This window comes from Marmota flaviventris, chromosome 4 (genome assembly GCF_047511675.1).
Source record: "Marmota flaviventris isolate mMarFla1 chromosome 4, mMarFla1.hap1, whole genome shotgun sequence".
Taxonomy (NCBI): domain Eukaryota; kingdom Metazoa; phylum Chordata; class Mammalia; order Rodentia; family Sciuridae; genus Marmota; species Marmota flaviventris.
The window spans coordinates 51,598,198-51,623,403 of NC_092501.1; the positions used below are offsets into that span (position 1 = coordinate 51,598,198).

The 25,206-nt window shown below is 37.0% G+C and overlaps 1 protein-coding gene and 1 non-coding gene across 4 annotated transcripts in view; both read left to right on the forward strand.

Moving 5' to 3' along the window:
• Nucleotides 1–25,206, forward strand: part of Ascc1 (activating signal cointegrator 1 complex subunit 1) — a 95,559-nt gene that overhangs the window by 54,903 nt on the left and 15,450 nt on the right. For 2 of the 3 annotated variants that reach the window (XM_027931217.3, XM_027931216.2), the window contains exons 8-9: nt 2,517–2,641; nt 5,318–5,403. In XM_027931217.3, the coding sequence (XP_027787018.1) occupies nt 2,517–2,641; nt 5,318–5,403 (211 nt within the window). Of the gene's footprint in view, nt 1–2,516; nt 2,642–5,317; nt 5,404–14,874; nt 14,965–25,206 lie in introns of those variants that run through there. The other variant, XM_071611182.1, reaches the window with a different exon arrangement.
• Nucleotides 15,683–15,755, forward strand: Trnaa-agc (transfer RNA alanine (anticodon AGC)). The gene has a single exon. It is a non-coding gene; the product is annotated as a tRNA-Ala (tRNA).

Sequence of the window (25,206 nt, forward strand, 5' to 3'; positions counted from 1 at the left end):
TAACAGATTATATTTGCTTAGTTTTTTTAAAATTCTTGTAGTGGCTAACATATTGGCTGTGTATAATAGGCATTTAGGAAGTACTAATCAAATAAAACTGAATTAAATTGAAGGGAAAAAGCCAAACCAAAGGCTGGACTTTAAGGAGTCAGTGAACATTCGCAGAATAAATTCCATATCTGTAAAGATGACTCTGGATGCTTGTGCTATGTGGCACTTACAGCCTTAAATGAAGAGCTTAAATTTAATGTATTTATACCTGTCATCTGTTTTCATGCCCAAATCACTACCTACACAATAAAGCTGCTTAAGAATAATTTTTGTCATAGCAACTCTATTATTTTTAATTTGCTTATAAAGAAGCAGAGGCATAGGAATCTTTAAGACTTATTCATAGTCAATCAGGAAAGGATCATTGAAGTAAGATTGAAAGAATATACTGTCAGAAATATAGTGACATGTTGTCAAATATAGCGTCCATAGTATCAACCCCAAATTTAGTGATTATGCCCAAGTACCCTTAAGTTCTTTTAATAGCACTCCAAAATGTTTGGCATTGATGAATTCACACATGCATGCATGCATCAACTGTTTATTGAGCACCAGTGATGTGTCAATTACACATTAATCTTTATGCAGTAATAAAGTAGTGCATGAGGAAAAAAGAGTCCACCTTCATGGAGCACAGTGAGGTAATAACAAAGCACACCAGTCACCAGAGACGGATCCTGGTTCCTCAGTTACTGACTTTGAGCAGCACAGCCTGGCTGTGCATCACTTCCTCCTATTTAAAAAACAGCAGGTTTTATAGGACTTTAGTCCTTTAAAAAATTCTGAGTCAATAAATTGGCAGAAATCCTAATTCTCTGAAAGACAAAGCTGGAATCTCATATCTTTCAGTTAGTCTATTCAGTTATTTCATGTTTTGTGTAGTTGACTTGCTTTCCACCTTCTCCTTTCTAATAGAGAAAAAAAAAGTTGAGGCATCATTCTGTCGTGGTTGTAATTGAGGTAGGTTTTGAAGTGCATGGTTATGTCCAGACTTATGCTGCAGTGTTTAGAAGTATTTCCAAATTTTATGGTTCTCTGATGGTGTGAGTTAATCAGGAACTTGGTGTATTTTTTGTGGTACTGGTGATGGAATCCAGGACTTGGCACATCCAGTGTTCTACCACTGAGCTACATCGCCTGCCCAATTAGAAACTTTAAAACCCAGTGTATCTTATTTTTTCTTCTGATTATATAACTTAACCACCACACATAAACACTTGTGTTTATGAGGTTGTGTTTTCCTTTTTATGCTTTTCTGCATTTTCCTTAATGAACGTTTATTGTTATTATTATTAATGTTGTTATTACTACTACTGCTAGTGGAGATTGAACCCAGAGTTGCTCTACCACCGAACCTTTTTATTTTTTATTTTTTAAGACAAGCTCTCACTAAGTTGCCCAGGCTGGCCTCAAACTTGCAATTCTTCCTCAGCCTCCTGAATTGCTGTGATTAGCGGCATGTGCCACCATGCCTGGCATGTATGATTTTTATAACCAGAAAAATTAAGGTAACTATGTAAGGAAGCAGAACAGCTCTCCCCACCTTTCCCCCACTCCCAGCAGTGCTGGGGATCAAACTTAGGATCTAAACATGTATTCTATACCACTGAGTTACCCCTGAACCCCACATATTCTAATTTTGAATCTGTCCCATAGTAGTTAGTGTCACCTTGACCAAGTTTCATAACTTCTTTGTGCTGTAGCTTCCTCATTAGTGAAATAGGGATAATAAGTTTTGTGAGGGTTGAATGTTTCAGCATATGCACAGTGCTTAGCATGGTGCCCATACGTCCCGTCTGTTATTTCTCCCAGCAAGCAGTTGCCTCACTGACCCTGTGCTGCTGCTTTTCCCCGCCTAAACCTTTTTGCACTGTGCCACAATCAGCTTTCAGAAATGGGACAATGGATCACACCATTCCTTGCTAAAAGTCTTCTGTGGCTCCTGTGGTCTGATCACTGCTTACGTATCCAGCTCCTCTCCATTGTCCTTCTTCTCTCCCTCTGTTATAGGTGTATTAAATAATTGGAAGTTTTCTAGATATGCTGTGATTTTGCATGCCTTGGTGTCTGTGCACATGCTAGTTTTTCTGCTTCAAGTGCCCATCTTCTGTGGTTTTGCTATGAATCTTTAATGACCCTTCAAGACTATGTTTAAACCACCTGTGGAAACCTGGCCTTCTCTGTAGAGTTGAATGCCTTCTCAGCATTCACCATAGTGTGTGTGTGTGTGTGTGTGTGTGTGTGTGTGTGTGTGTGTGTGTATTATAACTGTTTGTCTCTGTGTCTGTCTGCTTGACAAGACAGTGAGCTCCATGATGGTAGGGCTGCAGCCTCTTCTTTCTCCTCTGATGAGGGGCTTTGTGCAGTGATTGGTGTTGAGCAGATGCTTCTTGCACATTGTTGGATTAGTAGTCATGGGTCAGGAGTTTATTAACATTTTGTACTTCTTTCTTCAATTTCTCCAGGCTGCAGGAATTAGTTGATAGAGTGCTGGAACGCTTTCAGGCTTCTGGACTAACAGTGAAAGAGTGGAATAGTGTGAAACTGCATGCTACAGTCATGAATACCCTGTTCAGGAAAGACCCCAATGGTAAGTCCTCACAGAGCTGGAGCACAGCCAGGCTTAGCAGTGCATTCTACTTCTTCCACCAGGGAGGCTGAGATAGGAGAATTGCAAGTTCAGGGCAACTTAGTGAGACCTTATCTCAAAATAAAAAATAAAAAGGGCTGGGACTGTAGCTCAGTGGTAATTTGTCTCTGGGTTCAATCCCCATTTCCACAAAAACAAACAAAAAGGAGCTGTAGCACAGTTGTGATCAGTAAGGACTTATGGTATTAGAGTTTTAAATAGAATGGCCATTCTAGAATCTCTGATTTATCTTTACTTCTAGATCTATTAACTTGTTTTGATGAACCTAGTAGAAATGGGCAGTGACATATCTAGCTTATCTTCCATCTCTTTTATTTCAGTCACATATGGGGTTGCCAGATTTAATGAATAAAAAAAAATGTAGGTTCAAGCCTGGAGATGTAGCTTCGTGGTAGAGTACCTGTTTAGTGTGTGTGGGGTCCTGGAATGGATCTCTAGCACTGCAAAATAAATAAATAAATAAATAAAATGTGTATATGTATATATGTACATGTGTGTATGTATGTAAGGTATGTGTGTGTGTGTGTGTGTGTGTGTATGTGTGTGTGTGTGAGTTGAGACCAACGGTTCTCACCTGGGTGTGATTTTACCTCCAGAGGATATTTGGATTTGTCTGAAGATCTTTTTAGTTGTCACAATTGGGCTGGGGGTAAGTTTTTAGCATAGTCAGAGTTGTATAACCGTCACCACAATCAGTTTTAGAACATTCCATCACCCTGTCAACAAGACAATACCGTTTACAGTCACTCCTTATTTCATCCTGTCCCCAATGCTAATTCTAGGCACCACTGGTCCACTTTCTTTCTCGATGGATTTGCCTGTTCTAGATATTTCCTGTAAATAGAATCATGCAGTATGTGACTGGTTTCTTTCACTAAGCATAATGTTTTCAATGTTTATCCATGTTTTATTATGTATTAGTACTTTATTCCTTTTAATTGCTGAATAATATTTTTTGTATGAATGCATCACATTTTATCCATTGACCAGTTGATGAACATTTGTATTGTTTATTCTTTTTGTTTATTACAAATAATCTACTATGAATATTGTGTGCAGGTTTTTGTAGGGGCATCTGTTTTTACTTCCCTTGGGTATATATCTAGGAATGGAATTCCTGGGTCATATGATAACTCTATGCATAATATTTTAAGAAAGTGCCAGACTTTCCAAAGTGACTACACCATTTTACATTTCCATCAACAGTGTCTGACCATTTCAGTTTCTTCACATCTTTATCAGTACTTGCTATTATCTGTGTGTGTGTTTTCCAATTATAGCTATCCTTGTGGGGTATAACCTCATTTTGGTTTGGATTAGAATTTCCCTGATGGTTAATGCTACTTATAGATTTTGAACTTGTCATTAAATATTTCAATCTTCAGATATGATTTCTGTTTTTTAATTGATAGTTATTTGGTATTAATTTACTTGTTCTTTTAAAACTGTATATATTCTCTTTTTCTTAACAGGGAACTTTTTTTTTTTTTTTAAACGATGATGGGGTTTGAACCCAGGGCCTCACATGTGCTAGGGAAGTGCTCTACCACTGAGCTACATCTCTGTCTCCCAGGAAATTTATTTTTAATTGTAAAATATGTTTGGGATTGGGGTTCTTGGTTAGGAGAATACTTCTCATTAGAGAAATAGTTACACAGTTACCTGTATGTCTAGATAAAATGCATTATATTTGTGGAGTTGTTAAAACTCTGGATAAATTTTTATTAGTTTTGACCTGGTATTATCTATATCTGAATAAGCAAAAGAACACACTCAAAGGTGAAAATATGATAATTTTTGAAGATCTCTCAGTAGGTAGGAAAGATTTGATATTTCAGAAAATATTCTGAAAGTTAAATAATTCTTAAGAATGCTTTGAATTTTCTCTTGCCTGTACTCTTCTCTGTATTGAATTTTTATTTGAAAAGGACATGAAATGATGTGTTGCTTTTTCTGTTTGCCTTTCCTTTGATATTCCTCTTCTTTTTTAAGGACATCTTTTGGGATATCAGCCTACATTGACACAAGAATCTAGAGCATGGCTTTGTTTGGGCCAAGGTCATAGATTTTCTGTATTCTGTGTAGAATGTTTGTAAGGATACCTTTGATTGCAACTAAAGGACTCTTTTTCCTTCAAGGGGAGTGCTTAAATCAACCCAAAGCCTCATTGCCATCAGTTTTGACCAGAGTGTGAACTTTTGTGTATTTTTATATACTTAAAATTACATGCAGCTTATCTTGGATTTGTAGATGGCAAGGAACCTTTGGAGACACAGTTTCATCTCAACCTCTGATTCTGTAAGGAAGAACTGAGGTCCATGGAGGAGAAATAATTTCCTTAAGAATGTAGCTAGTTACAAAGTTATTAAGTATGTACTGTGAGTATTTGGAGAACGTTGAATGAATAAATGTGTACTGAATGAGTTGGTGACAGAGCTGGCTCTAGAAACCATCACTTGATTTATAACCTGTTGTTTTGCCCATCATATTATGCCACTTTCCAGGTAGTACATGAACATTTGCTAGTTGCATCTGTGTACCTATAAAAATCAAGAGAATATAAACAGATACATAACCCAAGCTTCTCCTCTAACATTATCTTTGGAATATTTACAGCTGAAGGCAGGTACAATCTCTACACAGCGGATGGCAAATATATCTTTAAAGAAAGAGAGTCATTTGATGGCCGGAACATTTTAAAGGTCAGTATGAAGCAGAATGAATTGGAAATCCTTCGGCATGGTGTCCTACATAAGAGAGGAAAACAAGTTGTTCTCCTTTTAACAGTAGAGTATATATTTTTTCATGCTTTTCATGAGGATCATTGGTTAAAAGGGCTATTAATTTTTTTAATGTTCTAAAAAAGTGGAAATCCTCTCGACTCTTGTTAATGCCTTGGTACTTCTAAGTGCTTGAAATTGGTGACTTAAGAAAATACGAGGGAGGAGCCAGCACAGTGGCAGACATCTGTAATCCCAGCTACTTGGGAGGCTGAAGCAGGAGAATCTCGAGTTTGATATCAGACTGGTCAGCTTAGTGGGACCGTGTCTCAAAATAAAATAAAAAAGAGCTGGGGCTGCTGCTTAGTAGTAAAGTGCCCTGGAGTTCATTGCCCAGCACTTCAGGAAAAAGAAAAAAAGAAGAGAAATAGAAAAATTGAGGGGCTGAGGGGCACAGCTCAGTGGTAGAGAGCTTGCCTAGCATTTCTGAGACCTGGGTTTCCATCTCCAGCACCACAAAGTCGACAACAGAAAGGAATGATGGGGTATCCCGACTAATTAGGTCCATAGGAATAAGTGTTTTACTCAGTACTTAACCTCTGCAGGTTCGAGATTGCATTTATTTTAAGTGAAAAAGAACTGTTTGTCTTGTTCTAGTAGACTTTCCTCTTCACCCACAAAGTCACTTTCCTAAGTTGTTGTATAGTCTGTTTTTACTCAGGAGCAGTCCATGTCCTAAAAAGTAGGTGGTCCGTTTCTGACTGTTGAAGCTATGCTTTTCTGAGTGTTGCATTAATCTGTGAAATTTAAATAGAAGGGGTTCTTCGGGATTGCATTTATCTTTCTCCCACAGACTACATTCTGTAATATCCATGATTTATGCCCTTTCTGTCAGGTTAACAGACCATTGTTCCCCTGGGCAATGAGAAACCGTTGATTCCAAGGGAGAGTTTTTTGATTGTTCATTTCAGTTGTTCTGTAATGGTTTAGGTCAAACATTTTCAAGGCCATGGGCGTTTTTCAGAGACAGGAGAGAGAATAAGCTTCAGCTTTAGAAATGCTTTTTCTTTTATTTTCTCTACCCCAGCCTCCAGTCCCTTATCTCATCATTTGACGGTTTTCTTTCCAAATGACTCATGTGACCCCATTGCCTCTAATTTGTGACATCACTGCCCAGCAGCTGTGAGCTTCTTTTCAAAGAGCCTAGTGGGCTATCCACAGCAGGTACTCCAGCATCCACGCTGCAGAGCTGTGGCAGTTCCTTCTTTTCCTTGATATTTTCCTCTTTTTGTGCTGTTTTCCTAATTAGTTAACTTTTTCCCAGGCCATAGCTTCAGTCTCTTTCTCTCTCTCCCTTCTTTGGGAAATTTCCAACAATATCATTAATTACTTTGATTTTGTTGTTGTTAATTTGATTAAGAAAGAAAATAGACTGAATAGGAAAGAAATCTTTAGGAGTAGCTCAAAGCCAGCTTGATTCTCAGGGGATTAAAATTAAAGCCCAAACAATGTGTCAATGAAAGTGAGGCCTGCAGAGCTTTGATATCCATAAGAGCCTGTGAATGGACGTATCTACAGTATGGATCCCTCACTCCATATTGAGTTTCTCTCATTCTGGCAAATCAGTTGTCCATTTAAAGATGCTTTTTCTTGAAATCTCCCAGACTACCCCAGTGATGACATGAATGTAGCTCCCTCTAGTGTTAGCAAGCACTGTTATACTGAAAGTACCTTACTAATTTATGCCTAATCATTTTTTAGAGCTGGACCCAGTGAGATACTAGGAGACCATTTAGTCTAATTTCCCATTTTAATCTCTCATGTGAGATATGCTAGGGTTAAAGTGATTTGCCAAAGGTCGTTCTAGTAACAGTGACTGGAATCAATAAAAAGATGGAAAACCCACAAATAGAGCATGGTTTTTGCTGTCTCCTGTAAGAATGCTTAGTGTTCAGGTAGATATTATTGATATTTGAAACTGGGCATATCTGTCTAAATTGGGATAATGTGTGGTTAAAACTTGTTTCTTAAATGTTGTGTGTCAGGTGGTTTAAAACTATGACTAATTCATTAGCCTTTGGGGACTGGTGGTATAGCTCAGTGGTAGAGCAGGTATGTTGCATTGCAAAGCCCTGGGTTCAATACCCAGCCCTGCACTCCCCTCCAAAAAAGGGCAGACTTTTACATTGAATGTAATACTAATACTAACATGATTGTATACCATCTTCTAGACCCTGTGCCTTGAAGATGAAATAGTCATTATTACATAATTCCTACTGTCTAGGAGTTTCCTGTCTTTGAGGAATATAGATGATTAACAGGCAGATACATATAAAATGATGGTGTCAAGTAGTATAAGAGAAGTACCTTGAACACAGGTAGTTAGGACAAAGTGTTTTTTAGTATAAATTCTAATATTTTACTCCTTAATCATTAGCTCCAGAAAAGATAATCTTGCACCTAAAAGGGAATCAGATTTTCTTTTGAGAATAATGGTAAATTTTGGGCTGCATAGTTTATCTCCTACCAAATACACAAGGTAATAACTATATATTTGTAAAGTAGCAATAGTATACTGTCTTTTGGAATTACCACAAATGGATATGTTTTTCTCAATGAGAACATGAAAACCCATGACCCCTGAAGCCCTTGAAATAAAAAAAAGAAGAATTTAGAAAACCAGTGAATTATGTGTGTATATATATAATATATATATATATATATATACACACACACATATATATGTGTGTGTGTATATGTTTTTGTATCAGATTAAATTATTATGTTAAGAAAGAAAAAATCAATTTTCACTAATAAGATAGGAACTGACTTGGAATAAACAGAAAGGTTAACTGCATTGGTTGTTAAGGAACCAAGTATATGTGTGCAGCATATTAATAGCTACATAGGCCAAAGATCAGGGATGCTGATGCTAGGAGGTAGCCTTGAGAAAAAAAAAGTCAACTTCATCAACTATTCAAAGAGAAACAAAACAAGAAAGAAAGTCATTGCTCATTGCTGTAAGAATTTAATGAGTAACAGCCAATTGCTATTCTACTCCATGAAGAAAATTGGTCCTTTTGGCTCAGTATAATATTGTATTCTGGGTACCTTAATAAGAAAAAAAAAATCTAATGGCTTTAGGAGGTAGAAGTCACATTTTTCTTTTGTACAGCTTTTTAAAGTTGTTGCAGCTGTAATAGACTAGCATCTGGTTATCCCCAGTTAAAATAAGATTTTTTTTCCCCTAAGACAGGCTTTGAATGAAGAATTAAAAATGAAAGGATAATTCTCCTGTGTTATTGAAAGCAGAAAAGGAAAAAAACATATTCAATTATTATTTTTTTAATGGCGGACTGACAGTTCTAAAAGAAGATGTATTAGTGAAGACTAGCTAGGCCAAATTAATAGGATGATGTCCCCTCAGAGACATTCTGTTTCTAGGAGATAGCAACAAAGATACTGTTTGGATAGCCGTAGTCAGTGATCACCATGAAATTGGAGCACTCATGCTGACCTAGAGACATACTGCAGGGGAATAACAGCTCCCTCCCTAGCTGGAAGTAGAAGGGTCATTAATTGCCAGCTTCAGGAGAGAGAAGTAATGGCAGTCTGCTTGGGGGTTATGAAATGGCTTAAAAGCACTAGAGTCAGTTTTCTGAGATTTTGCTCTCAGCCAGTTGAACAGGGATATAATATTAACTGCTCACAAGCAAAGCATCTGATTGCAGTGAAGAGGCGGCATTTGAACCCTATATTGTACTCTTTAGAGAAGGTGATATGGCACAAATAAAGGCTCGGTCAGGTATTTGAAAAGGAATGGCAAGTACTGCAGGTCCAAAATCAAAGGACACAGTAAAAGTACCATCTCCTTAGGCACTTAAAAAAATTTGGGAAATATAAGCCAAGTACAAGGGAGAAGAATTTGTGCCTTTTCTACTTCAAAAATAAGTCTCTGATTTGGAAAGAGAATATTAAACTAACTATATTAATTTTTGATCCTTTTGCCTGCAATTGTTTTAACTCTTTCACCACATGGAGACTTTTCTTGAAAGGTGTGAATGCAAGTCACTCAGGTATTTCATTTATTTTTGTTTTGGTCCCATCTCTGTTCCTTAGAGTCCTTAAGAGAACAGTCAGAATGAATAATTTTTTTCTTTTTTATTAACATGTATTAATTGTACAGATTCATGTGTTTCACTGTGACATTTCCATACAAGCATCTAATGTACATTCCTCATGTTCATTATATCTACCCTCCCTTCTACCCTCTCTCACTGTCCCCTCTTTTGTGCTTTCCCACAGCCCCACTTCCTGCTTCTAAAAGTCCCTCTTCTACTTCCAGGTCATCTTTATTTTATTTTTTATTTTCCACAGATGAAAGAAAACATGAGTAATTGTTTTTTTGTCTGACTTGTTTCACTTCACATAATTCCTCTAGTCCCATCCATCTTTCTTGCATATAACAGGATTTCATTATTCTTTATGGCTGAGTGATACTCTAGTGTGTGTTTGTGTTGTGTGTATTTCAAATTTTCTTTATCCATTTACCTGTTGATAGGCACCTTGGCTGATTCTATATCTTGGCTGTTGTGTGTACTGCAATAAACCTGGAAATGCAGATATATCTTTTGTATGCTGACTTCATTTCCTTCACATATATACCCAGGAGAGATATATATCTGGATCATATGGTAGTTCTATTTTTAATTTTTTGAGAAACTTCCATTCTTTTTTCCACAATGACTATACTAATTTACATTCCCACCAACAGTGTATATGGGTTCCTTTTTCTTTTTTTGTTATTTTATTTTATTTTGGTACCAGGGATTGAACTCAGGGGTGCTTAACCACTGAGCCATATCCCCAGCCCTTTTTTATATTTTATTTAGAGATAGGGTCTCACCAAGTTGCTTAGGGCCTCACTAAGTTGCTGAGGCTGGCTTTGAACTCACAGTCCTCCTGTCTCAGCCTCCTCAGGGGCTGGGATTATAGGTGTACATCACTGCACCCAGCATGGGTTCCTTTTTCTCCACATCTTCACCAGCATTTTTTTTTTTCCTTCTCTTCTGGCACTAGGGATTGAACCCAGGGCCATTATACAGTTGAGCCCCATCCCCAGCCCCGCTCCCCTTTTTTAATTTTTTTTTTGAGAATGGGTCTTGCTAAGTTGCCTAGACTGACCTTGATATTCTCTCGTCTCAGCCTCTGGAGTAGCTGGGTTTGTAGGCATGCCTGGCCAGAATTTTTAGTTTTCCTTTTTTGATAATAGCCATTCTAACTGGAGTGAGATGGAATCTCATTGTAGTTTTTATTTGTATTACCCTGATGACCAAAGATATTGATAATTTTCTTATATATTTATTTGCCATTTGCATGTCTTCTTTTGAGAAGTGTCTATTGGTGTCATTTGCCCATTTTTTGATGAGACTGTTGGGTTTTTTAAATTAAAGTATATTAAAAATATATTCTGGATATTGTTTACTTTGTTATGCAGAAACTTTTAAATTTGATGTAATCCCATTTGTCAGTTCTTGCTTTTTTCCCCTGAGCTGTTGGAATCTATCCAGGAAATCATTGCCTGTGCCAATAAGTTGAAGTGGTTCTCCTGTTGTTTTCTTCTAGTAGTTTTAACGTTTCAGGCCTTAAAGATCTTTGGTCCTTCTGAGTTGATTTTTGTATAGGGTGAGAAATAGGAATCTAGTTTTAATCTTTTACATGTTGATATCTGTTTTTCCCAGAAGTGTTTGTTGCAGAGGCTGTCCTTTCTCCAGTGTGTTTTTGGTACTTTTGGGGGGGAATCAGTTGGCTAAAGGTGCATAGATTTATTTCTGGGTCCTCTATTTTTGCTGCATTGGTCTATGTGTGTTTTTACACCAGGATCATGTGGTTTTTGTTACTATGGCTCTGTAGTGTGTTTTGAAATCAGGTATTGTGATGCTTCCAGCATTGCTCTTTTTGCTCAGGATTGCTTTGGTTATTCTGGGTCTTTTGAGTATCCATATGAATTTTATGATTGTTTTTTTCTAGTTCTGTGGTATTTTGGTGGGGATTGCATTGGATCTGTAGATCACTTTGGGTGTATGCCCATTTTAATAATATTAATCTCCAAATCCATGAACATGGAATGTCATTCTATCTTTAGTGCCTTCTGCAATTTCTTTTTTCAATATTTTGTAATTTTTATTGTAGAAGTCTTTCACATCCTTAATTAGATATTCCTAGGTATTTTATTTTTTGTGTGTGACCATTGTGAATGGGATTACTTTTCTGATTTCTTTCTCAGCAGGTTCATTACTGGTGTATATAAAAGCTACTGATTGCATAGTGCGGTGGTGCAGACCTATAATCCCAGCAATTCAGGAGGCTGAAGCTGGAGGATTACAAGTTCAAGGCCAGCCTGGATAACTTAGTGAGACCCTCTCTCAAAATAAAGATAAAAAGAGGGCTGGGGATGTAGCCTATGCCTAGCATGTGTGAAATCCTGGGTTCAGTCCTCAGTACTACCAAAAAATTAAAAAAAAAAAAAAAGAAGAAGAAGAAGAAGAAGCAGCAGCAGCTATAGATTTTTGTATGTTAATTGATGAGAGTAGACACCCTTGTCTTGTTCCTGATCTTACAGTAAACACTTTTCATTTTTCCCTGTTAAGTTCATCATATGTAGCCTTTATTATGTTGAGGTATGATCCTTCTATACCTATATTATTCAGGGCTTTTATCATGAAGGGATGTTGAATTTTATCAAAGGCTTTTCCCATGTCTATTGAGAGGATCATGGGATTTTTATCCTTGATTTTATTTATGAATTATGTTACCTTTATTGATTTGTATATGTTGAACCATTTTTGTAACCCTGGAATGAAACCAACTTGATCATGATGTATGATCTTTTTAATGTGCTATTGAAATGCAAGTATTTTTTAAATTTATTTTTTAGTTGTAACTAGACACAATATCTTTATTTATTTTTATGTGGTGCTGAGGATCGAACCCAGGGCCTCACACATGCTAGGCTAGCGCTCTACTGCTGAGCCACAGCCTCAGCCCCGAAATGCAAGTATTTGGTGTCTTTTTCCCCCTTAGTGTTTTTTGCATGCATTTTGCACCATGGATACTGTTCAGTAGTTTTTAGTTTTGGTTGTGTCCTTACCAGATTTTGGTAGCAGGATAATGATAGCTGCATTGAATGAGTTTGGAAGTGTTTTCTCCCTTTCTAATTTATGGAATAGTTTGAGGGGCATTTGTGTTAGTTCTTTAAAAGTCTGGTAAGATTCGGAGTAAATCCATCCAAACTTGTACTTTTCTTTGTTGGGAGACTTTTTTTTTTTCCTTCAGTACTAGAGTGGAAGCTATGGGTGCTCTACCACTGAGCTACATCCCTATCCTTTTTCAGTTTTTATTTTGAGATAAGGTCTTATTCAGTTGCCCAGGTGGACCTTGAACTTAGAATTCTTTTTCATCCTCCTAAGTTCCTGGGATAACAGGTGTGTGCTTAGCTGTTAGAAGTCTCTTTCTTACTGCTTCAATCTTATTACTTATTATTCCTCTATTTAAAGTTTTTATATCCTCTTGGTTTTGATAAGTCACATGTGCCCAGAAATTTGTCCACTTATCCTGGATTTTCCAATTTGTTGCCATATAGTTTTTCAAAATATTCCTTAATGATCCTTTGAATTTCAATGTTGTTTGTTGTAAAGTCTCCTTTTTCATCCCTAATCTTTTTTTTGGGGGGATGGGGGACGGGAATCTTCTGTCATTTTTTTCTGATTAACTTAGCCAAAGTTTTGTCAGTTTTATGTTTATCTTTTCAATGAACCAGTTATTTTTTGCAGTGATATTTTGCATTGTTCATGAAGAATAAATTTAAGGGCTGGGTTTGTGGCTCAGTGGTAGAATATTTACCAATCATGTACTGGGTTTGAGTCTCAGCACCAAATATAAATAAATGAATAAAAATAAAGGTCCATCAACAACTAAAAAAAAATTTCAAAGAAATAATTGATTTAAATGAGATCTTTGTTTTGTTCGCTTTAGAGAATTTTTTTACAAGGGAGTTTGTTTTTTTAAAAAAACATATTATTTATTATTTTTTGTTGAAAAAATATATCCATAAAGCATGTATGCCCTGTTTAACAAATAATCATAAACAACACAAGTACTACCGAGGTCAGAAAGTAGAAAAATGCCCCTGCCATATTACTGTCTTTGCAATTCTTTAGTCAGTCTCTCAAAAGACTAACAAAGACATAATTAAGTTTTTAAGCGCTCAGTGAGGGGCTTGTTTTGAGTGAATATTTGGTTTTGAAGTGTTGAAAAATTAATTTTTACTTTTTCTAGGGAAGAGAGAAAAGAGGTAAGATTTAGAACTATGTAGCCATTTTAAAATGTATTTAATAGACTTTAGAGTAGTTTTAAGTTCACAGCAAATTTAGCAAAACAGTGTCCTCCTATACTCCATCTGTGCACATGCACAGCATCCCCTGCTGCCCCACAGTGGTACATTTGTCACACTTGGTGAACCTATATTGACACATCATTATCACCCCAAGTCCATAGTTTACATTTGGATTCACTCTTAGTATTATACATCCTGTGGATTTGGACGAATGTATAAGTGGCGTGTGTCTACCACTGTTGTACCTACCATGTAGAGCAGTTTCACTTCCCTAAAAATCCTCTGTTCTGCCTGTGTATCCTCCCTCTCCTTCAGCCCCTGTCAGCCACTGACCTTTTTACTACCTCCGTAATTTAGCCTTTTCCAAAATATCAGATTGTTGGAATCCTACAGCATGTAACCTTTTCAGATTGACTTCTTTTACGTGATTGTATGCATTTATTATTTATACATTTATGTTTCCTGCATTTTTTTATAGCTTAATAGCTAATTTCTGTTAGTGCTGAATAGTATTTCATTGTCTGGATGAAACAGTTTATGTATTAATTTATCTATTTTTTTAACATTTATATTTTAGTTGTAGGTGGACATAATACCTTTATTTTATTTTTATGTGGTGCTGAGGTTCAAACCCAGTGCCTCCATGAGCACCCTTCCTCTGAGCTACAACCCTCGCCCTGTTTACCTATTGAATGACATCTCGGTTGCTTCCAAAGTTTGGCAATTATGAATAAAGCCATATATATTTCTGTGCTGCTTTTGTACAGATATGTTTTCATTTCCTTTGGATAAATAAATACCAAGGAGTGCAATTTTTGAATCATATGGTAAAAGTATGTTTAGTTTTTTAAAAAAGCTGCCAAATTGTCTTCCACAGTGGCTGTAGTACTGTTTTGCATTCCCACCAGCAATGATTGAGAGTTCCTGTGTCTCCACAGCCTTGCCAGCATTTGGTATAGTCATTGTTTTGGGTTTTGGCCTTTTTGATAGGTTTATAGTGGTATCTCATTATTATTTTTTTTTTAATATTTTTATTTTATTTATTTATTTATTTTTAGTTTTTCGGTGGACACAACATCTTTGTTTGTACGTGGTGCTGAGGATCGAACCCGGGCCGCACGCATGCCAGGCGAGCGCGCTACCGCTTGAGCCACATCCCCAGCCCGGTATCTCATTATTTTTTAACTTGAATTCTCTAAAGATGATGTTGAACATCTTTTCATATACATATTTGCCATCTTGTATTTCAGCTTTGGTGAAGTATCTGTTCAGATCTTTTAGCTACTTTATAATCAGTTGTTTTCTTGAAACAGTTTTTTGTGTTTTGGGGATAACAGTCCTCTATCCTATGTGTCTTTTGTAAAGACACATTTCTGTAAGGAGATGTGGTGAAGGGGAAGGATGAAAAAGGAAGAGCAGGACCTGTCTCAGTCTGTAGCTTGACTTCTTATTCTCTTGATACTGTCTTTCACAGAGCATAAGTTTTTAATGATGTCCTGCTTATGAATTCTTTCTTTCATCATTTGTTACATCTAAAAAGTCACTGCCATATCTAGGGTTGTCTAAGTGTTCTTCTATGTAATCTTCCAGGAGTTTGATTGTTTTGCATTTAAATTTGGGTCTGTATCTATTTTGAGTTCATTTTTGAGAAGAGAGTGAGGTTGCTATTTGGATTTGTATTTTTGCATGTGGATGTTCAGTTGTTCCTGTACCATTTGTTGAAAAGACAATTTTGCTGGGCATGGTGGCACATGCCAGCAATCCTAGCTGTTGTGGGAGGCTGAGACAGGAGACTTGCAAGTTCAAGGCTTCCCTGGAGAACTTCTGAGATCCTGTCTCAAAAATAAAATAAAAGGGGCTGGGGGCTGGGGTTGTGGCTCAGTGGTAGAGCACCTGCCTAGCATGCATGAGGTACTGGGTTCGATCCCCAGCACCACATAAAATAAACAAATAAAGGTATTGTGTCCATCTACAAAAAAAAAATTTTTTTTAAAGGGTTGGGGTTATAGCTGAAAAATAGAATGATCCTGAGTTTAGTCCCCAATAGTGTCCCCCCCTCAAAAAAAGAAAGAAACAGAAGATTATTTTGATCTTTTTACATCTGCAGAGAAATGAGGTTTGCTTCTTTGTCAAAGATCAGTTGACTACGTGTCAACTGGTGTGGGTCCTTTTGGAGCTCTCTATTCTGTTCCAAGCATTTATGTGTCTTTTGTGAATACCACACTGTCTTGATTATTGTCCCTTGGTAGTTGGTCTCAAAGTTGGGTAGTATCAGTCCTCTGACTTTGTTCTCTTTCAGTATTGAATTGGCTGTTCTGATCTTTTGTCTTTCCATATAAACTTAGGAATCACTTTGTTAATATCCATAATATAGCTTTCTGAGTTTTTTTTTTTTTTTTTTTTTTTTTTTGGTGGGGATGGAACTGGGGAGTAGATGGACCCAGGTATGTTCTACCACTGAGCTACATCCCCAGCCCTGTTTTTATTTTGAGGCAACTTCTCACTGAGTTTCCCAGTCTGGCCTCAAATTTACAATCCTCCTGCCTCAGTTTTCTGAGTAGCTGTGATTAGAGGTATGCATGACTGCACATGACCTTTCTGGGATTTCGATTGAGATTGTTTTAAATCTGCAGATAAGGTTGGGAAGAACGAATACCTTGACAGTATCCAGTCTTCCTATCTATGAATATGAAATATCTATTTAGTTCTTCTTTGATATGTTTTGTTAGAGTTTTCTAAGGTAGATGTTGCACATATTTTGTTAGGTTTACACTTGAGTACTTCACTGTTGAGATACTAATGTAAATGATACTATTGTTAATTGTAATCTCCACTTGTTCACTGAAAAGTGATTGAGGGCTGAAGTTGTGGCTCAGTGGCAGAGCACTTGCCTAGCATGTATGAGGCACTGGGTTTGATTCTCAGCACCACATATAAATTAATAAATAAATAAAGGTCCATCAACAATTAAAAATTTAAAAAAAGAAAAGTGATTGAATGTTGTGTATTGATCTCATAGCCCACAAGCTTGCTATAATTACTTGTTAGTTCAAGAGGGTCTAATTCTTTTGAATTTTCTACCCAGACAATCACGTTGTCTGCAAATAAAGACATTTTGTTACTTCCTTCTCAATCTGTATATCTTTTATTTCCTTTTCTTGTTTTACTGCTTACCTAGGATTTCAAGGCACTGGTGAGAGGAAACATCTTTGCTTTGTTCCTGATGTTAGCAAGGAAGCTACAAGTTTCTCACCATTAAGTATAATGTTAGCTGTAGGCTTTTTGTAGGTTTTTTTTTTTGTTGTTGTTTTGTTTGTTTGTTTGTTTTGCAGTACTGGGAGTTCAACCCAGAATCTTGCACATGCTAGGCAAGTGCTTTACCGTGTATTTCTGTTGTAGTGGTTTTTTTACTATTAGACTTGTCCACACACACAGGATCTAGCAGTGTGTCAATTGCTTTTTAGGGTTTCCTACTCTGGAAGTTTCTCCTTTCTGCTGTGGTAAGTTGTGATTCATTGTATCCTCCTGTGTGTGTTTTCAGTTTGGGGGACAGCAGTTTATCCTGTGACCTCATTTCTCTGAAGATCTAAAAAGAGTTATTGTTTTTTTAGTCTTTTCAGCTTTTTACTTGTTATTAGAATGGAATGGGGACTTCTGAACTCCTTTATGCTGGACCAGAATCCAAGAGTCTCATGACTTTTTAAAAAAAGGTATTAATGAGGGCTAGGGATGTAGCTGGGTAGAGCACTTAGCATGAGCAAGGCCATGGGTTTGATCCCTAGCCAGAAAAAAGATACTAATAATTGCAAAGGAATAGTAGCACTTATAAAGTATATTATTTTGGAATGAGGATGTAGCTGAGTGGTACACTTCTTACCTAGCATATGTGAGGCCCTCCCCAATATTATAAACAAAAGTATGTTATTTTACTTGAGGAAGAAAAAAAAATTTAGTATCTAATTTCATATTCAGCCATGTTATATATTCTTCTTGAAAATAATTTTTAATCACTTGGCTTTTTAGATTTTTTTTTCTCAAAACTCAAAAATTTCAGGAAGTTTTTCATTGAATGTCTTATTATTAAATTTCTGTTGCACTCTGGTAGCAGGATAAATAACAGCAAATTGAACTTAATATCTTTTGACTTTCCCTGTAGCTATGGTATCATTTTTACTACCTGATATGTCTGTGGCTTGAGATTTTAATCTTATATAAGTAAAGTCACTAAGCAAATGTCACTTCCTTTATAAGCTTTTTTGTTTTCAAAAGTAAATCGCCTTTATCGATTTCACGCATATAATGATTAAATTTTGCTAGAAAACAGACAAAAATCATCTGTTGAGCATCCCTGCAATAAAGTAAACCTACTTTGAAAATATATTGTACATATTGATTGATTAGTTCTAAAAATTATATTTTATGAAATTATGCTAATTATCTCTCCATTTCTCCTTGCCTTTAATGTTTATTTTCTCTCTCTGAAGCTAAAACCCCATAATTATAGTTCTCTGACCTTCAGTCATAAAGATCAACCTGATTTCCTTGAACAAAACTGGGATGTTTTTCTCTAGCTAATCTTAAATTTTTATCAAGGAATCGAGAACTTTTAAAAAAGAAAAATGATAATAGCAGTTTTGAAAAAGAACCAAATAGAAATGCTAGAACTGTGGCAGATGGCAGATGGGGTAGTGCATATCTATAATTCCAGTGACTTGGGAGGCTAAGCCAAGAGGATTGCAAATTCAGGGCCAACCTCTGCAATTTAGGGAGACCCTGTTTCAAAACAAAAGATAGAAAGGATTAGGAGCCGGGTACAGTGGCACATGCCTGTAATCCCAGGGGCTCAGGAGGCTGAGGCAGGAGGATCACAAACTTAAAGCCAGCCTCAGCAACTTAGCGAGGCCTTAGAGGCTCTAAGCAACTCAGCAAGACCCTGTGTCTAATAAAATACAGAAAGGGGCTGGGGATGTAACTTAGTGGTTAAGTGCCCCTGGGTTCAATACCCTGTACCAAAAAAAAAAGGATTAGGGATGTTGCTTAGTGGTAGAGCTCTCCTAGGTTCAATCCCTAGTACTGAGAAAGAAAAGGAAAGAGGAAGGGGAAAGGAAGGGAAGGATTGTATGAAATGTAGTGGGTGAGTTTAGCAGCATATTAGACATAACTGAAGATAGAAATAGTGAACTAGAAGTTACATCAAAAGAAATTATCTGGAATGCATCGTGGACAGAGAGAACGGTAAAAAATCACAAAAGAAAGAATAAGACACATACAAGATAAGAGTCAGAAGATCGGGGCTGGGGATGTGGCTCAAGCGGTAGCGCGCTCGCCTGGCATGCGTGCGGCCCGGGTTCGATCCTCAGCACCACATACAAACAAAGATGTTGTGTCCACCGAGAATTAAAAAATAAATATTAAAAAAAAAAAGAGTCAGAAGATCCACTGTGTATCTAACTAGAGTCTCAGAAGGAGAGGAAAGAGAGAATGAGGCAGTGGAATATATCTACCTACAGATCAAAGAAGCCTGTTGGTACATTTTAAACAGGAGTTCTATTAAATGAGCTATATTGTATTGCTTTTCTACAATTTGGGACCATATTTTAGACAATATTTGCTACTTGAGCCTCAGCTGTTTTTAAACCAAATGGCCAAAATGTATTGGCAATATTCACATTATAAAGAACAAAAATCAGGAAGTTCAGCCAAAGAATGCTTTTCTTTTTTCTTCATTTTTTTTCTTTTATTAGAGAGAGAGAGAGAGAGAGAGAGAATTTTAATATTTATTTTTTAGTTCTCGGCGGACACAACATCTTTCTTTGCATGTGGTGCTGAGGATCGAACCCGGGCCGCACGCATGCCAGGTGAGCGCGCTACCGCTTGAGCCACATCCCCAGCCCTTTTCTTCATTTTTAAAAGAATGCTTTTCTCAAATTGGCTATGAAAAAAGAAAGATTAAAATATTCAGGAATTTTTTATTTCACCCTTTTCGTTAGTCTTCTGTAAGTCTGAAACTGTGTCAAAATAAAAATTTAAAAGAAAGAAAGACAGTAATGCGCTTAGGAGTTGAATAGGATACTTACCCATTTGTTGAGTGTCTATGTGTATTTTAAAAGTCATCTTCCAGAAAGGATTTTTTAATTCTTGGTTATATCTTGTTGAATTGTTTATGATAGATACAGCATTTTTAAAGGGTTGATCTTACCACAAAAATTGAGCCCTTTGATTTCAAAGGGCATGAGAACTTAATTCATGTAAGAAACAATTGCCTGATAGAATGTTTCATATTAAAGCAAGTTTCTAAGAAGATAGCTGCATCTTTCATAGAGTGATTTTTGTTTTGATTACAAAATGGGGATCCATTTCTCTGTTCTCATTAAATACTATGCAACCATTTTCCTACCATCATCCCTTTTGAACTGTGTTTTGTTCAATTCCCTCCAGCCTGCCTCTCACTTCTGTCACTGAAAAAAGTTGCTGAGAGCTCCTATTTGTTCTGTGCTTTGACCTCCTTTTATTTTTTTCCCTCAATAGTCACGCTGAGAGTATTAGACCCTTTACTCCTTCAAATGCTTTTCTTCTCTTGGTTTCAGTGGCAGCTTGGCTCTCCTGGTTTTCTTCGTACTTCTTAATCTGCTTTTTAAAAATTTACTTCCTAATGTGTTACCCTTTAACATTTTATTCTTATCTCTCCCTTTTTCTTTCCTACACATATCTTTGCCTCCAAATCCTACTTATTTTTAAAGTCCAGTACACATACTTTCTCTTCTTTATGTTAAGGGCCATTCCGGTCACTGGAGCTCTCTCCACCTTTTTTTTTTTTTTTTAATACCTTTATTTATTTGTTTTATGTGGTGCTGAGGATTGAACCCAGTGCCTCACAAGTGCAAGGCAAGTGCCCTATCCCTGAGCCACAACCCCAGCCCTAATCTCTGCTCTTAAGTCAGCTTCCTCCCTGCTTTGATTGGGGACCTTTTATATGTCCTTCACTGCTTAGCCTTGTGTCTTGCATCTAGCAGCACTCACGGAATTTTTCTGGATTGACTGATTAAAACTCTTTTCTAAAGCTGTGCCCAGTGGTGTACACCTGTAATCCTAAGGAGGCTGAGTTACGAGGATCCCAAGTTTGAGACCAGAGTGGGCAATATGGCATGATACTGTCTCAAAATAAAAGTGGTTAGGGATATAGCTCAATAGTAGAGTACCCCTGGCTTTAGTCCCCAACACTATAAAATAAATATATAAATAAATGGATGGATGAATCAGTCAGTCAATCAATCAATCAAACAAACTAAAGGTTGACCCAGAGGCCTCGGCGTCTGTCCACAGAGCCTCATTCTCCCTCATCAGGCCCTAATGCAGCAGTGAGAAACCCCTTTACCATCACCCCTCCCATTCCAACCCAGGGCCCCAGAAATGATTTAGTTCAGTCCAACTCTACAGGTATTTGTTGAACAGTTCCTGGGCACTGAGGTTTGGTGCTAAGTAATTGGGGAATAAGAATAACTATTAACATGAATTTCAGCCCCAGTTCTGGCTGCCTAGCAATCACCAAGGCTTTAAAAAAAATTCCCATGTACAGACAGGCGCAATGGCAGGTCTTGATAATCCCAGCAACTTGGGAAGACTGAGACAGGAGGATTGAAAGTTTGAGGCCAGCCTGGGTGGGTAGTTTAGCAAGATCCTGATTCCAAATAAAAATTTAAAAAGGATTTGGGTAGAGCGCCCCTGGGTGCCATCCCTAGTACTGCAAAACAAAAAAAAAAAAAAACAAGCAAAAAACCCTAAAATACCTGTTTTCCATAGAAGTCAGATTTTGGAAGGGGAGAAGAAAAAGAATTTTCTGTTATGCATCATTAGCAGAAACATATGTTTGTCAGAGGGGGTGTTTTTTGCCCAGCACTTCAGATCAGAAACTTTAAAAGCAGGAATTACACAAATTAGCTTGAAGGCCAAATATGGTCTCCACCTATGTTTGGCCCTCAAACCATGAATGATCTTTATGTTTTTAAAAAATTTTTATTTTTTTTGGTTGTAGGTGGACACAATACCTTTATTTTATTTTTATGTGGTGCTGAGGACCGAACCCAGTGCCTCACATGCCAGGGAAGCGCTCTGCCTTTGAGCCACAACCCCAGCTCCTGATCTTTACATTTTTCAGTGATTGAAAAAACATCAAAGGAATATTTCATGACATGAAAAAATGGTATTATTTATTTGAATTTCATATAGTTTTTTTTGGAACACAGACATGCTCATCTGTTCATGCATCATTCAGCACAGTTGTGATGGAAACTATGTGTCCACCTGGCCCTTTGTGGAAGAAGTTTGCTTACCCCATCTTAGAAGTTAATTTTTTTGTTTTTAGTACTAGGGATTGAACCCAGAGGTGCTTAACCTCTGAGCCACATCCTCAGCCCTTTTTAATATTTTATTTAGAAACAGGGTCTCACTGAGTTGCTTAGGGCCTCACTGAGTTGCTGAGACTAGCTTTGAACTCACAATCCTCCTGCCTCAGCCTCTTGAGCTGCTGGGATTAGAGGCGTGTGCCACCTCACTAGTTTGATGCACATATTTGATAGACCCTCAGGATATCCTAATGATGTCTTAAATATTTAGTTAACAACAATCAATATTATTAAATTTCTATTTACTTGATTCTTTCCTGGCAAATGTTTTGTTTTGTGCCATTTGTTTTCTTTTGTCGTGCTGGGGATTGAACCCAGGGTTGCCCTTTTTATTCTTTATTTTGAGAAAGAGTCTCCTTAAGTTGCCCAGGCTAGCCTCAAACTTGTGATCTTCCTGCCTCAGCCTTTTAAGTGGGGATTACAGTCATGTTCCATGGCATCTGGCCTATGTTTCTTTTCTTTCAATATATATATTAAATAATATATATATATATTTTTTTTAGTTGTAGATGGACACAGTGCCATTATTTTTTTTATGTGGTGCTGAGGATCGAACCCAGTGCCTTCCACATGCGACATGAGCACTCTACCACTGAGCTCCAACCCCAGCCCTGGCCTGTGTTTCTTTTTAAGAATGAGTTTACTCAATTCAAGAAGAGAGTCCTAAATTAAATATACCTGTAGCTCAGGTGCACAATCCTCTATTAACAAGTGAAGTTCATTTCTCAATTAAATTTGTTTGCAATTTTATTACTTCACATAGCAAGACTCAGCTGATATGGATAATAATGAGATAATAATGAGATTAAATTTACATTTAATTTCCTTTTATTTCAAAATACATCCGTGCCGGACACAATGGGAAGTACCCATAGTCCCAAACCACTCAGGAGATTGAGGCAGGAGCATGACTTGAATCCCAGAGTTGGGAACCATACTGGGCAACAACATAGCAATGACCCATCCCCCCAAAAAAAGAAGTATTTTCAATAAAAATTGTACTTTTACCAAAAAATAACCGAAATATAATTGCATGCTTCTCTGTGACATGCACTAGATAAGTTGAAATATGAACAAGTTCTTTTGGGAAGGACATTGAGATCTTGCCAAAACATGAGTGTTGTTACTAATAATAAAATACGTCTTTACCTCCATTCTTTTCTTTTTTTTTTTTTGGTATGGTACTGGGAATTGAACCCAGGGGAGATTAACCACTGAACCACATCTCCAGCCCTTTTTATTTTTTATTTAGAGACAGTCTCTCTCAGTTGCTTAGGGCCTCACTAAGTTGCTGAGCCTGGCTTTGAACTTGCAATCCTCCTGCGTCAGTCTCTTGAGTTGCTCCCACTATGCCCAGCTCTGCCTCCATTCTTGATGATTAAAAAACAAAACTCATAAGAATAGGAGATTGAAGAAAATTATTAGGGCCTTTTTATATTTGGCCACTATTAGAGGCATACTTTATTTTAAAAAATATGAAAGATTTCTGGCAGGTGATTGGATGATTCTTTAGGGCTTCAGATTTATGTAAGGAAAAAGTGCAGTTTGAAATGCTCCAGTTTGGTTTCACAGCTTCTGATTTTAGGTTATTTTAGGGGGTAGGTTGGAGAGAAAGATTCAAATCCAAGCAGTGTTTTACCAAGACTTTTCCTCTGAATTTATTTCATGAGTTACTTTGCCTGGAAAGTAAAGTCTTAAGGTACTAATGAGGGCACCCAAAGATACAGCTGTCAGTGAGGTGAAGCCATTTTTAAAATAAATCTGAAAAATGAGCAGTTGGCTGATTTTTGACAGAAGCCAACATTCATTCTGGAAAGATGTGCCTTCCCTGCTCTGCTGCTGTCTCTTCACACATGATGTTTCTCCTGTGCTCTCTTGTGAATTCATTTCCCTGGCTGTTCCTCTTTGCAGTGGCATTGGGATTTTTCCACGAGTTGTCTTGGCTCAGAGGGGGTGATGATGACAGGTTCAGAAGGGTCTCACCAACACAGTAATAAGGAATAGACCATGGTTTGGCAGAGGTGATGATAATACAACAAAATTAAGAGGTTGACATTACTTTTTTTAAAATAATTTTTAGTTCATATCAAAATGAAATATAAATATTTGGTAATATTTATTGAATATCTACTAAGTATATTTATGCTAAACGATTGCTTGATACATTGCTGGGGAATAAATAATCATCTTTGGTTGCTCTGATCTCATTCCTTTGAATTCTTTGAGTAGGGTACCTGTCCTTATGCAGGCAGTACTCTCTGTGTTCATTTCTAGGGATGCACTCATTATTTTGGTTATAGTTTGAAGATGCAGTAAATTGGGTTATGGTTCACCTTGGGTCTGTTATAGTTGTTTTTTTTTTATTGTAAAATATCCTTAATGTTTACCATTTTAACCATTAAGTGTGTTCACACTGCTGTGCAACCATCACCACCCTCCATCTCCAGAAATTGTCGTCATCCCAAATTAAAACTCCATACCCATACCCATCTAACAGTTCCCATCCCCTCTTATCCAAGCCCCTGGTAACCACAATTTTACTTTGTCTCTATGAACATGACTATTCTAGGTATCTCATCTAAGTGGAATTATACATTTGTCTTTGTGTATCTGGCTTATTTCATTTAGCATGGTGTTTTTCAGGGCTCATTCATATTGTAGTATGTATCAGAATTTCATTTCTTATTAAGGCTGAGTAATATTCCTTTCTGTGTATGGACTCTGTAGTGTGTTTCAGGCTAAACAGAAGCATGTCTGATTGGGCAGCTTTGTGCCAAGAGTATCTGTTATTCCAAGTTTTAGAGGACTTTGATGGAAAAAGATGTGAGGTCTTCTTAAGAAATGATGCCTTTTCCCCATGTCCCAGCAGTAAGAAATTCAAATTATTATTCAAATGTGAGCATTATTATCACAAGTTAAAAGTGAGAAAACAGGATATAAGTCAGCCAGAACTCCAGTTCTGAGCTTACTACCTCAGTTATAGGTTAA